This window comes from Glycine max, chromosome 14 (genome assembly GCF_000004515.6).
Source record: "Glycine max cultivar Williams 82 chromosome 14, Glycine_max_v4.0, whole genome shotgun sequence".
In the NCBI taxonomy this organism is placed as follows: Eukaryota; Viridiplantae; Streptophyta; class Magnoliopsida; order Fabales; family Fabaceae; genus Glycine; species Glycine max.
In genome coordinates this window covers 6,980,496-6,997,260 of record NC_038250.2, presented here as the reverse complement: position 1 = coordinate 6,997,260, position 16,765 = coordinate 6,980,496, and the positions used below count along the sequence as shown (strand labels likewise).

Below are 16,765 nucleotides of genomic sequence, written 5' to 3'. Positions count from 1 at the left end.
TAGAGCAAAGTTAGCTGAATCACATTCAGCTAGCAATTGGATATTCACGCAGCAATAGAAACCTAATAAGAGCCAACCTTTTTCTACTTCTCAAGTAGTATGGACATTAAACTCTTGAGCTTTTCTAGTTTGTAATGATGCATAACTTCTGGAATAATTAATCTAAAGCACATTTAAAAATCCTTTATTTATATTCTAGAACAAACATTCCAAAACATAATAGAATCAATTTTGGAATCAGTAATCCGGAATGTATGAGAAAGCAGTGTGAATTAACGGATTGCGTTATCCGAAACTACAAATTCATTATTTTAGATTATGTTGTCTGGAGTACAATAATTTGATTTAGGAAAATGTAATCCGAAATAATAAAAAAATTGTAGCTCTAGATTACACAATTTTTAATTCACAAATAATTTTCATTCCAGATTCGGTAAACCTGTAATATTAGCAGATAAAAAAGGGGTAATTCTGGGATTTTAAAGATATAAAAGAATAAGTGGGTGCATGGTGAAATTGTGGGGTGCAGGAAGTAACATCCTAATTTAAATGGCTTGAAATTTGAAAAAGTGACATTGGGTAAGACATTTGGGTTCGTGGGCCGGTTTTCGGCATGGGTCACATACAACTTTAGGCTGATGCACAAACTTTCACTATTGTTTCCTCTACTTTCCATTGTATTTGTCCATTCCAGAATGCAATTTGTATTCCAGGACTTTCCATAATGCATTGAAGAGTGTAGGAAGTTTTACCCACAACTTAATTGCACTTATTCATACAAAAAAAAAAGTTTAAATCAATTAAAAAGGAAGCTTGGTCTATACTTTTATTGGTTCAGAATTCATAAAAATACTTGAATGAAGATCATAGTGAACGAAAGATCAGACTCATCAGAGTGTTTACAACGAAATAGACCAAAACGGTATAAAAATAATTGAAAACATGTTGAGATTCTTTTTGGGTTTCTTTCTGGTTTCATTTTGTTTTCTTCTTTTAACGAGTCCTAAATGACATCATTTTCAGTTCCATCCATACCTAATTTCTAACATTGTTTCAGCCGCTAAGTAGTCACGCAGAATAAGTCCGTATTAACAGAACTATAAATAGGGAGGGTTAATTCAACAAGTTGGGGGGGGGGCTAATTTGAAACTTTGATAAATCATAAGAAAAAATTGATTTTTTTAAAAAAAAGAAGCCGAGGGAAGAATATATATAATTTTTTCATTTTTTTTCTCATTTCGACTTTCATGTAGTGAAAAGTCTGCTTCTCGTCAGAAATCTACAAGAATTTTGATCATGATTTCTTCTTTGATTGGACATATTATAATAACTAGCAACAAGTTAAATTGAGTTAGATCAATTGAAAATTTTCAATATTTTCGAAACAAATGATTTTTCGGCGATTAGCTTTTGCATGACGTTTAGCACTTTCTGATTTTATCCGCTGCCAAAATCTAAATTTGATAGATGGTGTCAATACATTTACTTCCAATATCAAATTCATTAATTAGTATCAATATTATTGACAGATGGTGTTCTACTTGACTTGCAGAACGATTATGTCACTCTCAATATATAGTCGCTTGTTGGACAGCAGCTTTCGTTCAGTAATTCTTTATACTAATTTGTAGCGAAAGTAACTCCTAAATTTGCATTTAGTGTGCGAACCCACGCAATAGAATAACAGTAAACAAAAATGCTCTTATGTCCCCTTCCTATGGATAACATCTTAGTTTTTATTATTGAATTCTAGTCCAATTCTCCAAAATGGAATTAGTCGTAAAAAATATATATAGTAATTAGAACAAAGACATTAGAGCATCTATTTTGGAGAAACGATTCAGCAATTTTCAAGGGTGGGGTGTAATTTACAAATAACATACGGAAAAACAGCAAAGTTAGGTGGGGTGTAAATGTGTAATATACTAATATGTGTATTTTTTTTCCCTCTTTTTTCTGAGACTTTTGAGAGGGGGTGCGGGGATACTTCCACCTAACATCTTATACAAAAGACCTAATGTTCGTATGGCCAAAGGAATAGTCAAAATCGAATGCTAGAGGACAAAATCATTCAAAAGGCTTATAACACACATCTAACCTACAGTAGAATTGATTCTATGAATTCTAATTAAACTCCCTATATTACATTACAATAACAAAGACCACTTACATTAAAGGTCCATAGTGATTCCAAAAGATCCGTATACAAATGAACGGATCCCAAAAAAAATATATAAAAAGAATGCATTACCTCGGATATCTTGTTGTGTACTTCCACATTTAACACAACCCTTTACAATACTTGTTGCTATTTCATACTTCCCAAGTCAGAAATCTTCTAACAGGCTGCTATTGGTTTACTTTTCATATGTATTTTCATGTGGAATTCAAAATTATATCCATAAAGCCCCTGTGATAATAGAAGGGAGTCTTTGTTGATTGAAATGTTTGACTTTCCCATCATATGAACAATGTTTATCACTCTCAAAATGCAAATTTACATGAGAGTTCATTCGTCACTTCCACTGCTAATTCTACCTGAAATCACAAGATCAAAATAGGAAGTTATATTATGGACACGTATTTCTCAAATGAAGATGGGCAGCAGAAATGAAGGCTTATCAAAACACCTGATGATCTTTTCCCTTCCATGGCTTCTTTCTTCTCTTGGCAACTTGAGCACAGGAAAGGTCCATCCCAGGGACGAAATTTTCGAGAGTTGGGTGCACCCTCGTGTATTGAAATCCCCTCTCCAGGTTTTATCTCTACTTGACATACTGCACAAATAAACAACTTGAACATGTTGCAGACCGGATATTTAGTATCTAACCTGCATTACAGACAAACGCATTTTATCGTCAAGAGAAAAAACCAGAGAGCATGTGGTTAACTTTCACAAGCTGTTGCAAAATTAAACCTCTCTGAAAGCATGGCAGATCCTTCCTCGTACAATTCCTCTACTACATCTGGTTCTGTGTACTCTTTGTCAATATAAGAAGATGATTCAGAAGATTTTTTACGAAACATGGACTTAAGCATTCCCTTTACTGGCTTCTTTGTTTGTGGTGCAGAAACAGGTGGCTTCTCCTGAGGTAATATATCAACAACGATGCAGGTTGTATCATCTCTAAGTCCCTTTGCTTGTACGGCTTCCTGAAGATAGAAAGAGACAGGTGAACAAAGGGGACAAAAACATAATTAATGGCACCAAATGACAGTTATCAGGAGAAACAAATGCAAAGTTGCAAACAAGGTATCTTATGATGCTCAAGTCAGGATTACTATTAACATGAAAACAGGCCCGCTAAACAAAATTCACGAAATGATTCAAAAGATGAACATCAATCTCACTTTAACAATATGTGGTGCAGCAGCATCGGCTGGCATTCCACGACAACAATCAAGGGCTACTTCTGCAGGTAGAGAATCCCAAACACCATCACTGCAGATAACAAGCCGGCCTCCAGCAGTGGACAGCTAAATAAAGATAAAAAAATGGGGAGGGAAGGGAAGAAATTAAATTCTTCATTTAAAAAAGAAAAAAAGAAAGAGACATATATTGCATAGAAAACAGAAGATAAATTCACAACCAAAGAATTCAATCATTTGATCCACATAATATCCTGAACCATCATGCAGTTGACAGAAATACATTCCTAGAAGAGATGAACAAAATGAAAATCCATGTAGGATCAAACAGAAGAAGACAAAGGAACTATTTAAACTAAGTAGCCTTTTGAGCAAAAAAGTGTGCAAGAGAAAGGTTACTAATTAACATAAGCCCAACACTGCTTTAAGTGAAAGATGGAGTAGTGACCAACCTTCACTTGCTTTACATACGGTACAGGGACAATAAATTCACCAATATCCATATCTCCAATAGATCGTGAGAGACACAAGCCACCAGGCCAACATCTCAAAGGACCAACCTTCAATAAAAATTAATCTAGTCAGGCATATTAGTATCATAAACACTTTTCTAAAGAGAATATTGGTAAACAAACCATATGGTCTGTATAGTACAAAATCTAAACAAAAGTGTACCCATAAGATTGTAAATGTTTTAAAGAAACAGAGTACTATGCATATTAGTTTCCTCTCAGTTTTGCAGGATGTGATTCACCCAGTTTACTTCTTAATCTCTGATTATGTAGTGGAATAGGGCAAGCATCTTGTACCAAAAATATAAGTATCATAAGGAATCAGATACAAGAACAAGCAGTTCTCTTTCTTATTTTGTGGTGATGGGGAGTGGATGTTGAAGCTAGTTATGGAGGAAACACCATTTAAGTTAAAAGGGAGCATGATTAAAAGGGAATGTACCTCTGCACCTCCCCCTGTATTTAGCCGACCAACTTCACCACCGCTAGAGGTGATCCGCACCCTCCTAATGAAAGTAAAAGAAGGGTAAGTCTATGTTATAACAGTGAAATTCCAAACAGTTACAAAAAAAATTTAATTTACTTACTCTTCTTCATTTGTTTCTAGCCTGTGATCTGCGGACAAGTAATAAAGCTCACCATCAGAAGATTCAAGTACGCAACGGGAATCACCAACTGATGCAACTGTTACAACCCATCCTTCTATAATGACAAAGGTGACAGTTGTTCCAGATTTTTGGCCTGCAACAACAAAATATAATAACAAAAAAATATTAAATCAGAAGTATAAAAACTGTCAATCACAAGTCAGTTACACCATTAACTTCCATTAGTAATTGATATTCTTCATCAACAATCTAATATTCAAATATGCCAACAACTAGCATGATGTTTTAAATCTAGGTTGCAGTGCAATGCAACAGTGGCAGTTGCTGCAATCAAGAGGTAGCAATTGCATCATGTGATGCAATCTATAATTTAACTCCTAAGCCAACTCTACGGTCCATATAAATAAACATAAATAATATTAAACAAATAACAGTCACCATGCACTATCCATTACCATTAGCATCCTTAATGGTCAAGCTTATGTAAATTTAGTACTAATAAACTTTACTGGCATGGACAATTAACCCCCCAACACGAGCTAGGGGTCTATGGAAAAATGTTACAAAAAGAAGAAATAATCCAGTATGTTTTATTTCTAGAATCTCAAGCTGAAACTAAGCAAAATTCACTAAAATTCCAAAAAGGGGTAAGCACATAAATAATTTTTAGAAAGGAACCTACAAACTTAACTAGCTCTAATCAAGGAAATACGAAACTGCACAATGGGGATATTTTAAGAAAGAATTTCCTGTTAAGAAATTTGCACACTCAAGTCAAAGCAATGTCAAACTGCTAAAAGGTAGTGGGAGCTGATACCTGGAATAAGTTTAAAAAAAACAATCCTTAAACCAATTGCTATATACACTTTCACAAACCCTTGCACACATGGTGATTAAAAAAAACAGCCTTTCCCACTTTATATAGTAGTTTCTCATCAAACATTTACAATCAAGATGTTTAAAAATCAGAAGAACTATGATAAGAGGCAAGATCATGATAACTTTGTTTTCAAAATGAGCCTGTAGCAAACCTTCTAATAAAGGTTAGAAATGTGAAGTTTATACCAAGAATTCAAAATATGCAGCATATTCAGCTTACATATCTGCAAAGCTTTTCTTTATCTTTTTATTAGTTAACATTCTAACTTTGAGAAGCCTCTGAGTGATAGATGACAATACAAGATATTTTTGGTGATATTGACATGAAGATTTAAGTTGGTTTGCATGAGTTCCCTCTTAAACAAAAAATTAACAGACGACAGAGCAAACACCAAAAGGAATGAACTATCCATACCTTTCTCTTGAAAATCTTTATCAGTTTTTACAAAGCCAGCAACCAAAGCCCTAGGCAATGCTGCTATCCACTCATCTCTGTTAAGATCGGGAGGAATCACACTTAAAACATTATTTAGAAGATTCTCCTTAGCATAAATAGCAGCAGCAGATCCATTGTGTCCATCAAATAGCTGTAAAAACGCTATCAGAATCAGAAAATGAAACAAGTGAAAATGCCCCCCAAAAAAAGTTAAAGAAAAAAAATACATTGAGTTATAAGCATTCAATGCATAAGAACAAAATGGCTATAGTACTTCCTGTGGTCCAACTAAAATGACTGCGTAAGAACAAAATCTTAACAATAAAACCAAAACTGCGGCAAAAACACCTAGACATTATATTAGTCTGTTCACATCATCAGAGAAATAAAGTCAATAGTATGTAACTTGTCACTATCTAGCTCAGCCATATGAAGTCTAGTACATCAAATATAAGCATATAAACAACACATTGAATTCTAAGTACATATACAAAAAGTAGCCAGTCCACAAGCCTGAAATCATTAGCATTTGCCAGATTTGCCATAAGATAGTTAAGTGACAAGGAAGATGCTCAATCCTTTTTATTCTCTCATTCTTCGTGCCATAGCATGATAACATGTAAAATACATAAAATTAAAATCTGTTGACAAGATGCAACACATTAAGTCCGAAAAGAAAAAATAACAAGAAAGCAATGTTATGTTATGTTATTCAATCTGGAAAAGCAAGCAGTGAGAAACAAACATACCCCAAAAACTGAATATGTAGAGACCCCATCACCCACGACCCTCTGGCATTCCGTCTTGAGCAGTGTTAAATCCTCCCCTTTCTTGCTCTGGCATGCTTGACCATGAGCAATCTCAGGTTTCTCAATTTTCTCGTTCGCCAATTCACGCCTCAGGAGAACTGAAAGAGGAACCGTTTGGTGATCACTCCTGGCAGCCATTTTTCACGCCCCCCACTCAATCCTCAAATTCCAAATATCACTATCACCACCACGACCGCCGCCGCCACAACAACAACAATTATACAAACAACAATAACAACAAAAACACGTGCTGTGAAGCTTTAAGCCTCCATTCCGTGCAATTAAATCCAATCCTAAATAAGGAAACAAAACAAAAACGCGTTAATTATTGGAAATGGAAAAAAAACAGGCATTAATTGATAACCAAATAAATCACAATCTCAACACCGCTTTCCATGTTCTCCAATTAATCCAGCGTTTTCACGCAAAATTGACAATTAAGATCGTAATGTAGACAAAACGAGGACAGTAATGAATGAAATTACATTAATACCGTTTGCCACGATCGGAAAAACATAAATAATAAATTAAAAAAAAAAACTCTGAACGTTTGTTGTTGATCGATCAGGTAAAGACAAACGCAATAAGAGATTCAATTCAACAGAGAGAAATACGGCAATGAGGGAGGAAGAAATTCACGAAACTAAGACATCGTTTGTGGAAATTACAAATCGGATGCGAGAGAAAAAGAAAAACGTGAATGTGGAAAAATTTATTTACAGTGAAGAAGAAGAAGAAGAGGAAGAAGAGGGGAAAATGGCGATGAGGTTCACGCGCGAAAATGTGGAGACACGCTGAATTGCATTGTTCTGTGTGATCGAGAAACGCGGATCCCAGCGTCCTGCAAATATTCCATTGTTGTTTTCGTTTATAGAGAGAAAGAAAAGAGAATGGAAGAATAAAAGCGCAAAGTGAACCAAATTCATTTTCTTTCCGATAAAAAAAGAAAAAAAAAAAAAGACACAAAGCATGATGCGCTGAAATGCAAAAACGCATCGTTTTCAACTTCGCTCGGCTCTGCGAGCCATTTATGAGCCAGCGAGGCACCCAGTGTAGTATTCTCTAAACCAGGTCAACGTCACTCTTTGACTTCGTTTCCCTTTCGTGTTGCTTCCTATGCTCCTTGAGTGTTGTTTATTACTTTGTTTCATGGATTATCTTTTAAATATGAGATTAAGTAAAATTATTTTTATGTTGGTTATGAATTAATAAAATAATTATTGGTAGATATATTACACTTTTTTTTAAAAATGTTAAAAATAACATTTTTTATCTATATGAATCAAAGACAACACTTATATATCATATTCAATTAATTAAATTAGACTTATTTAATATTTAAAAATAATATTTTCATATTATATTCACGAAAAAAAATTAATTTTTAATAAATTTTAATCAACTACAAAAGAGTCTTTGAAGAAGAATGTCAACTATAATGTACCTATTATTCTTCTAAATTAAATTCACCCAAAACAGAAAAGACAGGATTATCAAACTTTGAGACCAAGCTCGTACCTAAGTATCGGCATAGGTGGAACAAACAAATAGTAAAGCAATTCTAATGAAAATTCTACGTAGAAAAGAAATTTGTGTAAGTATATGTCGATGGTTGTAATACAAATTCTTGGGTAGTTGAACGTTTAACTGGTCCTACATTTGTTTTTGAGGTGATTGGCTCATCATCATCATCATCATCAATTCAGACGAAAAAATTGCTTGAAAACGTGCTTCTGATTGCTTTCTTTTTGTTACTTTATCTGAATTGGCGCCAATTAAGACCCCAAACGACCCAGTTAGAACCTATAGTCAACTACGAAATACTACAATCCCATTTGGCACAGGGTGTCATGCAAGACACAACCTTCTTGGAAAAGTATGTATTAATATATGGAAAGCTTATTCTGCCATATTAAAATATTTTTCTTGAGAAATAATCACAATTGATACGTTGACAGAAGTGCTGGTGTACTAGTGTTATCCGTGATACTATTTGATACAGGTAATTTTCCGTTAAAAAAAATTAGAAGAGAATTTCCATATACTTTTTTCGTACAATTTTTTCACATGTTTGATCAAAATAATTTTATTATCAAGCGCGCAAATCAATTAGTGTGAAACCATTAACTTAATTGATAGTTTTAAATTTGAGTTCTAGATATTAAATTACATTAAATATTCAAAAAAAATAATTTTATCATTTATATTAGTCTTATCTAACTCAAGTAATATAAATCATAATATCAATCAATTCACACGAAATTGTTTTAGAATATGTAATTATATTAAATATTTAATTTTTTTTTATCATTCATAGCATTTCTAACCAACTCAAATAGGATTGTTATAAATATGATTGTACCGAAAACAATTGTGACGTGTAAAAGTAATGATTTAAAAGGTTTCTTAGCATTACTCTTGTTCTTGGTACCAATTAGTGTTTTCCTAGTTCTTTTTTTTTTTTTACTTTTTCTAATGTTTTTTTTTCTTTTCATTTAGAGATAATCTTGTTTAAAATTCGATCGAATATTAAATTGAATATTTTTCTGTAAAAATTTAAACTTTAATTCACCATATTACAAGAGACTAATTATTTCAATTAGATCCAATTCCGATTGATTTTCCTAATGTTAATTTGAAGTGAAGCCGTGGTTAATGGTGTTGAAGCTGATTTTGCATTAGGCATGGGCCCATTGGAGAGGGGAAGTAGTACGAATAACTTAGTTTCCATTTCATTGATCCAACCTAAAACATTTGAAACCAATTTGGAGGACCCGCAATTATCGCCGTCAGTTATCGTTATCAGCAATCAACCAATCAACTAACCAGTGCCGGCCTCATCCCTGCGCGTGCATATCACCGCCAATAGCAAATCCTCAATTTAAGAAGGTTAAGACATGGGAGTGTTCTTTTTTTTTTTGGGAATTAGGGAGAGGGATTTATTTCATGTGATTTCTTTGACATGATTATGTCGTGTGATCAAATCTTTGTCGTATTTAACTTTTTGGGCACCATCTAATTGCATCCAAAGCTTAATTTAAATCTGATATGGACTTGAGCTTCATTAATTCATTGAATTGGATCGGAGCAAGTCATAAACATACATCGTTCTGCAGGCGCGTGACGGCTCCAATGTTGTATATTGAACATACCCCTTGTGAAAGAATCAAATCAACTATTCATTATCAGTTGGAAAACTTTATCTTATTTATAAGTGCAATGTGTCATTTTCCCAGTTAGCCTTGAGAAATTCAATCAAAATCCTGGCTAAGCTTTTCATGGATAAGTCAATGTAAATTGATACAAGTGATTAAAAATTTAGAATGAATTCTAATATTTATTTATGTATATTTGATTATTTTATACATTATCAAATATTGTTGGCTGAATAATCCTATTTAGGAAATCATATCATAAGTGTCTTTTTTTTATCAATAATAATTTATAATCATTCACACATTTCATTTAGGTACCCAAGGATTAATTAAATAGTTACCACTTGATAAAATTATTTGCAATCGAGGCTTGTAAAGTACTCATCTTTTGGATAAGTCTTTGCTAACAACTTCAATAAATCATTATTGTTTTGTGTCAGATAATATTTTTTTTGACCCATATGAATCGAAACACATCCAGTTTAATTAACTGAACTAGATTCCTCTAATTCATGTCCCACATTATTAAGGTGTTTCTCAATTTTACTAAAAAAAAAGGAACTTTTGATGGCTCATCTGATCAATCATCATATACAGTCGTGGCTAAGCTTGAGTGGGCTACCCTGTAACGCATTATAATGAGGATGCGATGAAGAGAGTAGACCCAATGCTATGATATTCTTCTTTTTTATTACTTTTAGGCGTATAAGATGCTCAAGCCAGAGGAGAGGGACTTGGACTTGTGCATGCTTTTTGCAAGCTGTAAACATCCACCTTCTCAAGCGAGTGTTGCCATCAAATATCAAATATATCAAACCTTCAAATACGCGTATTGGGTACAGCTCACTACACCCTATTATAAGCCAAAATCAAAGTGATGTTTTTCTGCGTACTAATATGCGAAACTAGAGTTTGGTAATACATGTCTTCCTTGAAAATCCAGTGATTAATTTGCCATGCAGGGTATTGCTGCGACCGTGTCAAAACGACGTATTAATAATTCATTAATGATTACATCCACCCACGTTATATGTGATTTGGATTGGAAAACACGTGGTTCTCTACTCTCTTGACATGTTGGCCCATCCTACCAGGTTCAGAATGGGATGCGTGTGTTGTTTTTCTCTTCTATTTCTTGTTCAATTTGAAATTCCGTGTCTTATTAACACAACAGATCAACAAAGTGGCTTTTTTTTTTTATAAATAATATGTATTTTTTTATTGAAAATAATTTTGTTCCAATATTATAAGTGGTAAAATTTAATCTTTATTTATTTAATACAATTGCGTATCCAATAAATCGAGAAAATGACTACAATACAATTGTCTGTTTTTGCTTTTCTATTTAATTTTTTAAAAGTAAGAAAAAATTGTAAAATAAAAAAATGAAAGTCGATGAACTATTAATTTAAAATGAGATGAATTCATTAAAGACTTTAATTAGTTTCTCAACTTTATAATTAAGATTTAAGATCATCATCCTAAAAGTATACTCTTATTATCCACCTAAAACCTCTGCCAATCAACAATCCTACAATCTTAGAGAGCAGAAATGTAACACTCTTGGAACTTGCATTAAAATCACATTGAGAGCACAAACATATTTGACCTAGATCTCTATGCACATGCACCTTGATCGATGCTTGGAAGGCTTGATAGATGGATCATTTGGTAGACAGCCAACCCATTATCCCATGTAATTGGAGACTTGGTGTAGAAAATTCTAGAGAAAATTGACACTGTATTTAAAGTATTTTGCCACACCAGATAATTTTAAAATGCCATTTTCTTGTAAAAAAATCATTTAAGAAATTCTATTATTTGATTGAAGAAAAAAAGAAGAGAAAAGTAACTAATAAAAAAACTCAACAAAATTTCCGAAATTTCAAACTTCCAAATTTTCTCTCTTCTCTTATTTTCTTTACTCATAATCTAGATAATGTTAGTGTTGTAGGCACAAATGGTAAGTCATTAAGCAATTGGACTAGTGCTGTTTTTGGGGATACGAAATGCTCATTAGAACTACAAACGACATCATTTTGTTCGATTATCATGTTCTTTGGTTTTTGTGGTCACTCATCCACGTGGATTCAGAATTAGCCATCAAAGAGAAAAATATATTTTAAAAGAAAGAAAAATATTAATCAGTGTTCTCCAGACAGACATTGATTAAAGGACTTAGAATAAAAATATTTTTATTGAAAGACAAAAAATTATATTTCTCAAAATCTTTTTTACGTATTTCTTTTTATTAATTTCTCAACTAATGTCTTGAAGACACGGATTAGTAATACCTGGAAGAAAAATCATTTGTCTTTTCATTTTTCATACCACATGCACGCATCTCAATTGGAAAAATTATCAAATGGTACACAATCAATGCAAATGGACGATAAAGACACACTGTCCAATGGGTTGTTTGCTTGACAGATTTCATGACCGCAAACAACCCGACCTATGACTTCACTTGGAAGGTGGCAGATTGACTTGCTTTTATGCCTTTTATCAAACAATACCTCAGTTGGGGGGGTGGGGGGCTAACCTAAATGATTATAAATTTCTTCATAAAACTAGTTTGTAAACTCAAAGATTAGGTTCCCATCAAGAACGAGCTTCAAATAATTGGATTTTCATTCAATAAACAGTGCCTGCTTATCATCCAATTTTGAATCTACTAATTGATCTCGAGCACAACTTTCTGAAGTGCTTCTGCTGTCAGAGGGATGTGCAAACAATCTTGACCATCAGAATGCTTCTTAATCTTGACCAGTTCATGGTCTTTAAATTCAGTCAAATGGGAATTCAGTGTAATCTGACTGCTAACAAGGAAACGTTCTCGACAGACTGAGTAGAGATCACTGATTGGCATTCCTATAAAAAAAGAAAGGAAATTTTTTAACAAACCTTAGATATGAAAAGAACATACCAAGTAAATGATAGAAACTTGCCTTCGTCAGGGTGAGAGAGTTGATGTTCTGCAAGAATTTTGAATACACTCTGAGCATTGCGTGTCAAACTTAACAAAACTATAGTAGCTGTTTTGACAGTTTGGCTGGCGCTACCATGTGCAAGAATCATAGGATAAAACATGCCTTCCACCTTGTAAGGAGCAAAAGTAGGAACGTGATACCAGCACCAATTGAACTGTGTATGAGCCATATTCTTGTCCCAAACTGCCAGCAGAAGATGAAATTGTTAGGCAATAGACAAGAGATTAAGAACCTTGACACAGTCACATCCTTCATTTCTTTTCCTACAGCAATAACATAAAGGCATTTCTCACTGCCTTGTCAGAAGTCAGAACCAAGTTTTCATAGAGGCCATTTAGATCTAAGTCCTCTTTAATATTTTTATTTAGAGTTTTGCTTGGTCTTACCTCTAATTCTAACTATTGGACTATTCTCCACTTGACCTGCTCTTCTTAGCACTTCTCTAGGTCTTCTCTTCTTCTCACGATACCAAACCCTCTCATATGTGATTTTACCATATTTTCCTCCATATGTGGACTCTTACTTTAACTAACACAGAATTTCTGATCTTACAGTTCAATTTTTTCCTCCTACAAACAACTTCAAAGAAGTGCATGTTATTAGAATTTTAAGGATCAAGACCAAAAAGAGTCTTGATCCTTTAACTTTCTGAAAGGGTGAGATACCACTTAGTCCTATTGTCCAGTTAATCAGAGATAAGAACATATGATCAGAACCTCATAGGACCTCTAATAATGTGCAGCATAGATCAAACAAAAATTTTAAACATTTCATTTTACAAAGGCATTTATACTTTTCTTATTGTACATTAATATTGCACCATTAAACTTCTATTCAAACACTCAAAATAAATCTCAAATAGATAATAAGGTAGAACAATTCAAACCTTGGAGAATTAATATAACTAGACATATGTTTAAAGCATATACAAAGATGGCACTTACAAGAATAAAACATTTTGCAGAAGATAACGTAACAGTATTAAATAAACTTACACAGAGGAGCATTAACATGGTCAATAGAGGCAACAACACGAATCCGGGCACAAGCAGCTAGTCGAGCAAGATATCGTTGGGTTTCAGAGTCCCTTAATCCAGGTCCATCAATATTGTGAATAACAACACAAACAAAAAAATCACCATCCTCTATTTCTGCTTGATCCAAAAATGTAAGAAGATCGTCCATGGATTGAGAATTGGATGGCTGCTGGCTCTTGGGTAAGTCCCGGTGGGAAACCCTTTGTTTAGCTTTCATTTGGTCCCACAGAACTTCAGCTAAGGCTATAACAACCTAATATATTTTAAACAATGTATATTGTATTAGTGATGGTATGATCAAGAGAACATGCTTAGAGCATATCACACTCATAATACTTCATACAAAAATTTACTTTTGGACAAAACTTAGAAGCAATTCCGTAGGTGATTTTAGTGTTGTTCTTCTATCTAAATTAGAGTTTTATCTTGGTAACCTATGTTAATTTTTAATGCAAACTTTTATTACACAAATTACTGAGGTGAAAGTGAAACTCAAATTCTGATTGAGGAACAGTTCTAAAAACACTTAAAGAACTACATCTAAAAGCCTGTTTGATTCTCCTCTCACTTTTTTTGTTTTAAAAATTGTTTTAGAAAACAGAAATCTGTTTTTTTTTTTAAAACAGAAAACAAACAAGGCCTAAGTTTTACTTTTTTTTTATTTTTCTCCTCCCTTTTTTGCCACCGCAAAGAAACAACAGAGCTCTAATCACACATGGGGGAACAAACCTGTTTCAAGTTAATGGTTTGAAGATATCCATTAATGACAACTACAGAATACTCTGTCAGCTCTGTTGAAGCAAAATCTTCAATCAGAACCTTCTTTGATCCAAATCCATACATCAGAAGCCCAAAACCGCACCTGAATCATCCAAGCAACCAAAAATAAATAAATAAACATCTCACCATAAAAACCACTTCAGAAATGAAAAAAAAAAAAATCACATCTTTTCTTTCGAACCTTAGCGCAAAAATCCATTCAGGATACATGGTTTTGTACGAATCCAACAAGAGAGTGATCTCGTATTCATGATTGGGTTCAATTTTCGACGCGGCATCCCTCAATTCCTAGTAAATTACGAAATAGAAAAGAGCCATTCAGGAATAGAACAAGAACAACGTTGTTGAGAATCACAAGTTACGAGTGAAACCTGTTCATCAACGACATCGATGTCGGTGAGCTTGTGTTTCGATTTCTTGGCGGAGGAGGAGGCGAGTTCCTTGGCCAGAAAATAGTTCCGTGAGAACTCGAACTCCTCGTCATCGTCCTCTTCCCAATTGCCATTGGCGTCCATCGTTGAATCAGTGTTTGTTTGACGGAAACACGATTCTCTCTTTCTTTCTCTATGCACTTGTGTGCCCTAGACGATTTTCCCGCCAAAGTTCGCCTAGTTCGCAATCGGGTCGGATTTTCTTAGATCGTTTACGGTTCATGAATACCCGATCCGAGTGCTTGCCAAAAAAGTTTTCAATTAGGTTTCATTTTTGTGCATTATAATGTAGAAATTTGTACACAATTAACTAATAAAAGATTATAATGAGTTGACTTTTAAAGATTTATTACAATTTTTTAGAATCTAAATGTATGAATTGTTTACTCTATTTAATATGAGCTTATTTTAGTACTTTACCATGCTATTTTTTTAAAACGTTATTTTATGTAAAAAAAAATCATTTGATACAGAATTTAAATTTATAAATTTTTAATCTAATTTTTATTGTTTTTTTCTCTTTGTAATTTTTTGTTCCCATTTCATGTTTTATTTTCTTTTATTATGTTATAGATGTGAAAAATCATTTATTTTATTGATACCTAATGTTTGAAAAAAAGTTGACTGCTTGTGACATTTTGCGATAAAAACTCTGATGCAGGAATACTTGGAAATCTTTTTAAATGTATTTATTTTACTACATTTTGCATGGTTATGTATTATGGACTATTCATACCCTGTAACTTTTTTTCGGGTTCTGCTATTATTCACTGCTTATGACATAGCAACCACAATTCAACGAAATTTCTCTTAGCCGTGCAAAAAAAAGGATGCCTTTAATTATCAGATCAATTCATTGTCTCAGTTATTAAGCGTGTAGAAACTTGCAATGTTAATAATCATTACCAATGCTTGATGTCTCACAATCGAAGTCCGAATATATCATGTAAAGATAATCTGAAACATTTTCTTGAAAGATTTCACTACTTTCTTAAAAACTAAATAGACAATTTTGAACTTTATATAATGTTTAATACACTAAAGTTTTTTAAAAGAATTAAATGAAATGAAAGTTTGAAAAAAAAAAAGAAAGTCTCGCATCGCTGAGGATAAACACTTGAATAGTCTGCTTTGCAGTGCCACGAACCGTCTTAAAGAAAGCGACATTGTCCGCGACTCAACCAGTAATTTTTTTAGTTTGTCATAAACTATTGTTACAACAATTATTCGCGCGTGTGTATCATAATTATTATATATGAGGATGAAGTTACTTTAAGAATAATTCTTTTAAAATTATTTTTCATCCTCACAATTATTTTTTTTTTTAAATTTAATGGTCAATTGTTAAATTTAAAAATAATGAATGGTGAGAATGAAGAACTTAGAGTAACTTCATCTCTCTATATATTACATAGCAACTCCATGCATGATTTGAGTTTTTATTTCTTCTTCTTGCTGATACTTAAAGAGTATGTTTAACATATCAGTAAGTTAGTCTGATACATATTCGATCACTAATTAGTTAGCTTAATTTATTAGTTTGTTTGATCAAATTAAGATGCTTAGTAAGCAAGCTTCTTATCTTATTTAAACTATTTTCATGAGAGTATCTAAATAAGTTAAAAGGAGCTTATGGGAGTCAAACTTTCCATAAAACTCTTCCAATTGCATAAACTACTTTAGTTAGCTTTTGTTTTTCCTTTCATTTTTAGCATTATTATTTTAATACACTTTTTTTAAACCTTTTTTCTTATTGTTT

At 33.1% G+C, this 16,765-nt stretch overlaps 2 protein-coding genes across 4 annotated transcripts; both read right to left on the bottom strand.

The window, feature by feature from the left end:
• Positions 1 to 2,122: 2,122 nt before the first annotated feature.
• LOC100778367 (probable protein phosphatase 2C 12) lies at positions 2,123 to 7,618 on the bottom strand. Of its 3 annotated transcripts, none has more exons than XM_003545259.5 (10): positions 7,334 to 7,612; positions 6,554 to 6,906; positions 5,784 to 5,955; positions 4,469 to 4,622; positions 4,324 to 4,387; positions 3,822 to 3,929; positions 3,352 to 3,477; positions 2,918 to 3,153; positions 2,631 to 2,830; positions 2,123 to 2,538 (listed from the first exon to the last, which is right to left on the bottom strand). In XM_003545259.5, the coding sequence occupies exons 2-10, from the start codon at positions 6,749 to 6,751 to the stop codon at positions 2,510 to 2,512; spliced, it is 1,287 nt and encodes a 428-aa protein (XP_003545307.1). In that variant the 5' UTR covers positions 6,752 to 6,906; positions 7,334 to 7,612; the 3' UTR covers positions 2,123 to 2,509. The 3 variants fall into 3 exon arrangements, with proteins under 3 accessions (XP_003545307.1, XP_014622687.1, XP_006595966.1); XM_014767201.3 differs by lacking the exon at positions 7,334 to 7,612 and adding an exon at positions 7,107 to 7,327; XM_006595903.4 differs by lacking the exon at positions 3,352 to 3,477 and having other exon boundaries at positions 7,334 to 7,618.
• A 4,471-nt stretch (positions 7,619 to 12,089) lies between these two features.
• Positions 12,090 to 15,250, bottom strand: LOC100779248 (origin of replication complex subunit 2). The gene is made up of 6 exons (XM_003544408.5): positions 14,947 to 15,250; positions 14,757 to 14,863; positions 14,525 to 14,657; positions 13,754 to 14,048; positions 12,717 to 12,941; positions 12,090 to 12,639 (listed from the first exon to the last, which is right to left on the bottom strand). Exons 1-6 carry the CDS (start codon positions 15,088 to 15,090, stop codon positions 12,443 to 12,445), a joined length of 1,101 nt encoding a protein of 366 aa, XP_003544456.1. The 5' UTR covers positions 15,091 to 15,250; the 3' UTR covers positions 12,090 to 12,442.
• Between the last annotated feature and the right edge of the window lie 1,515 nt (positions 15,251 to 16,765).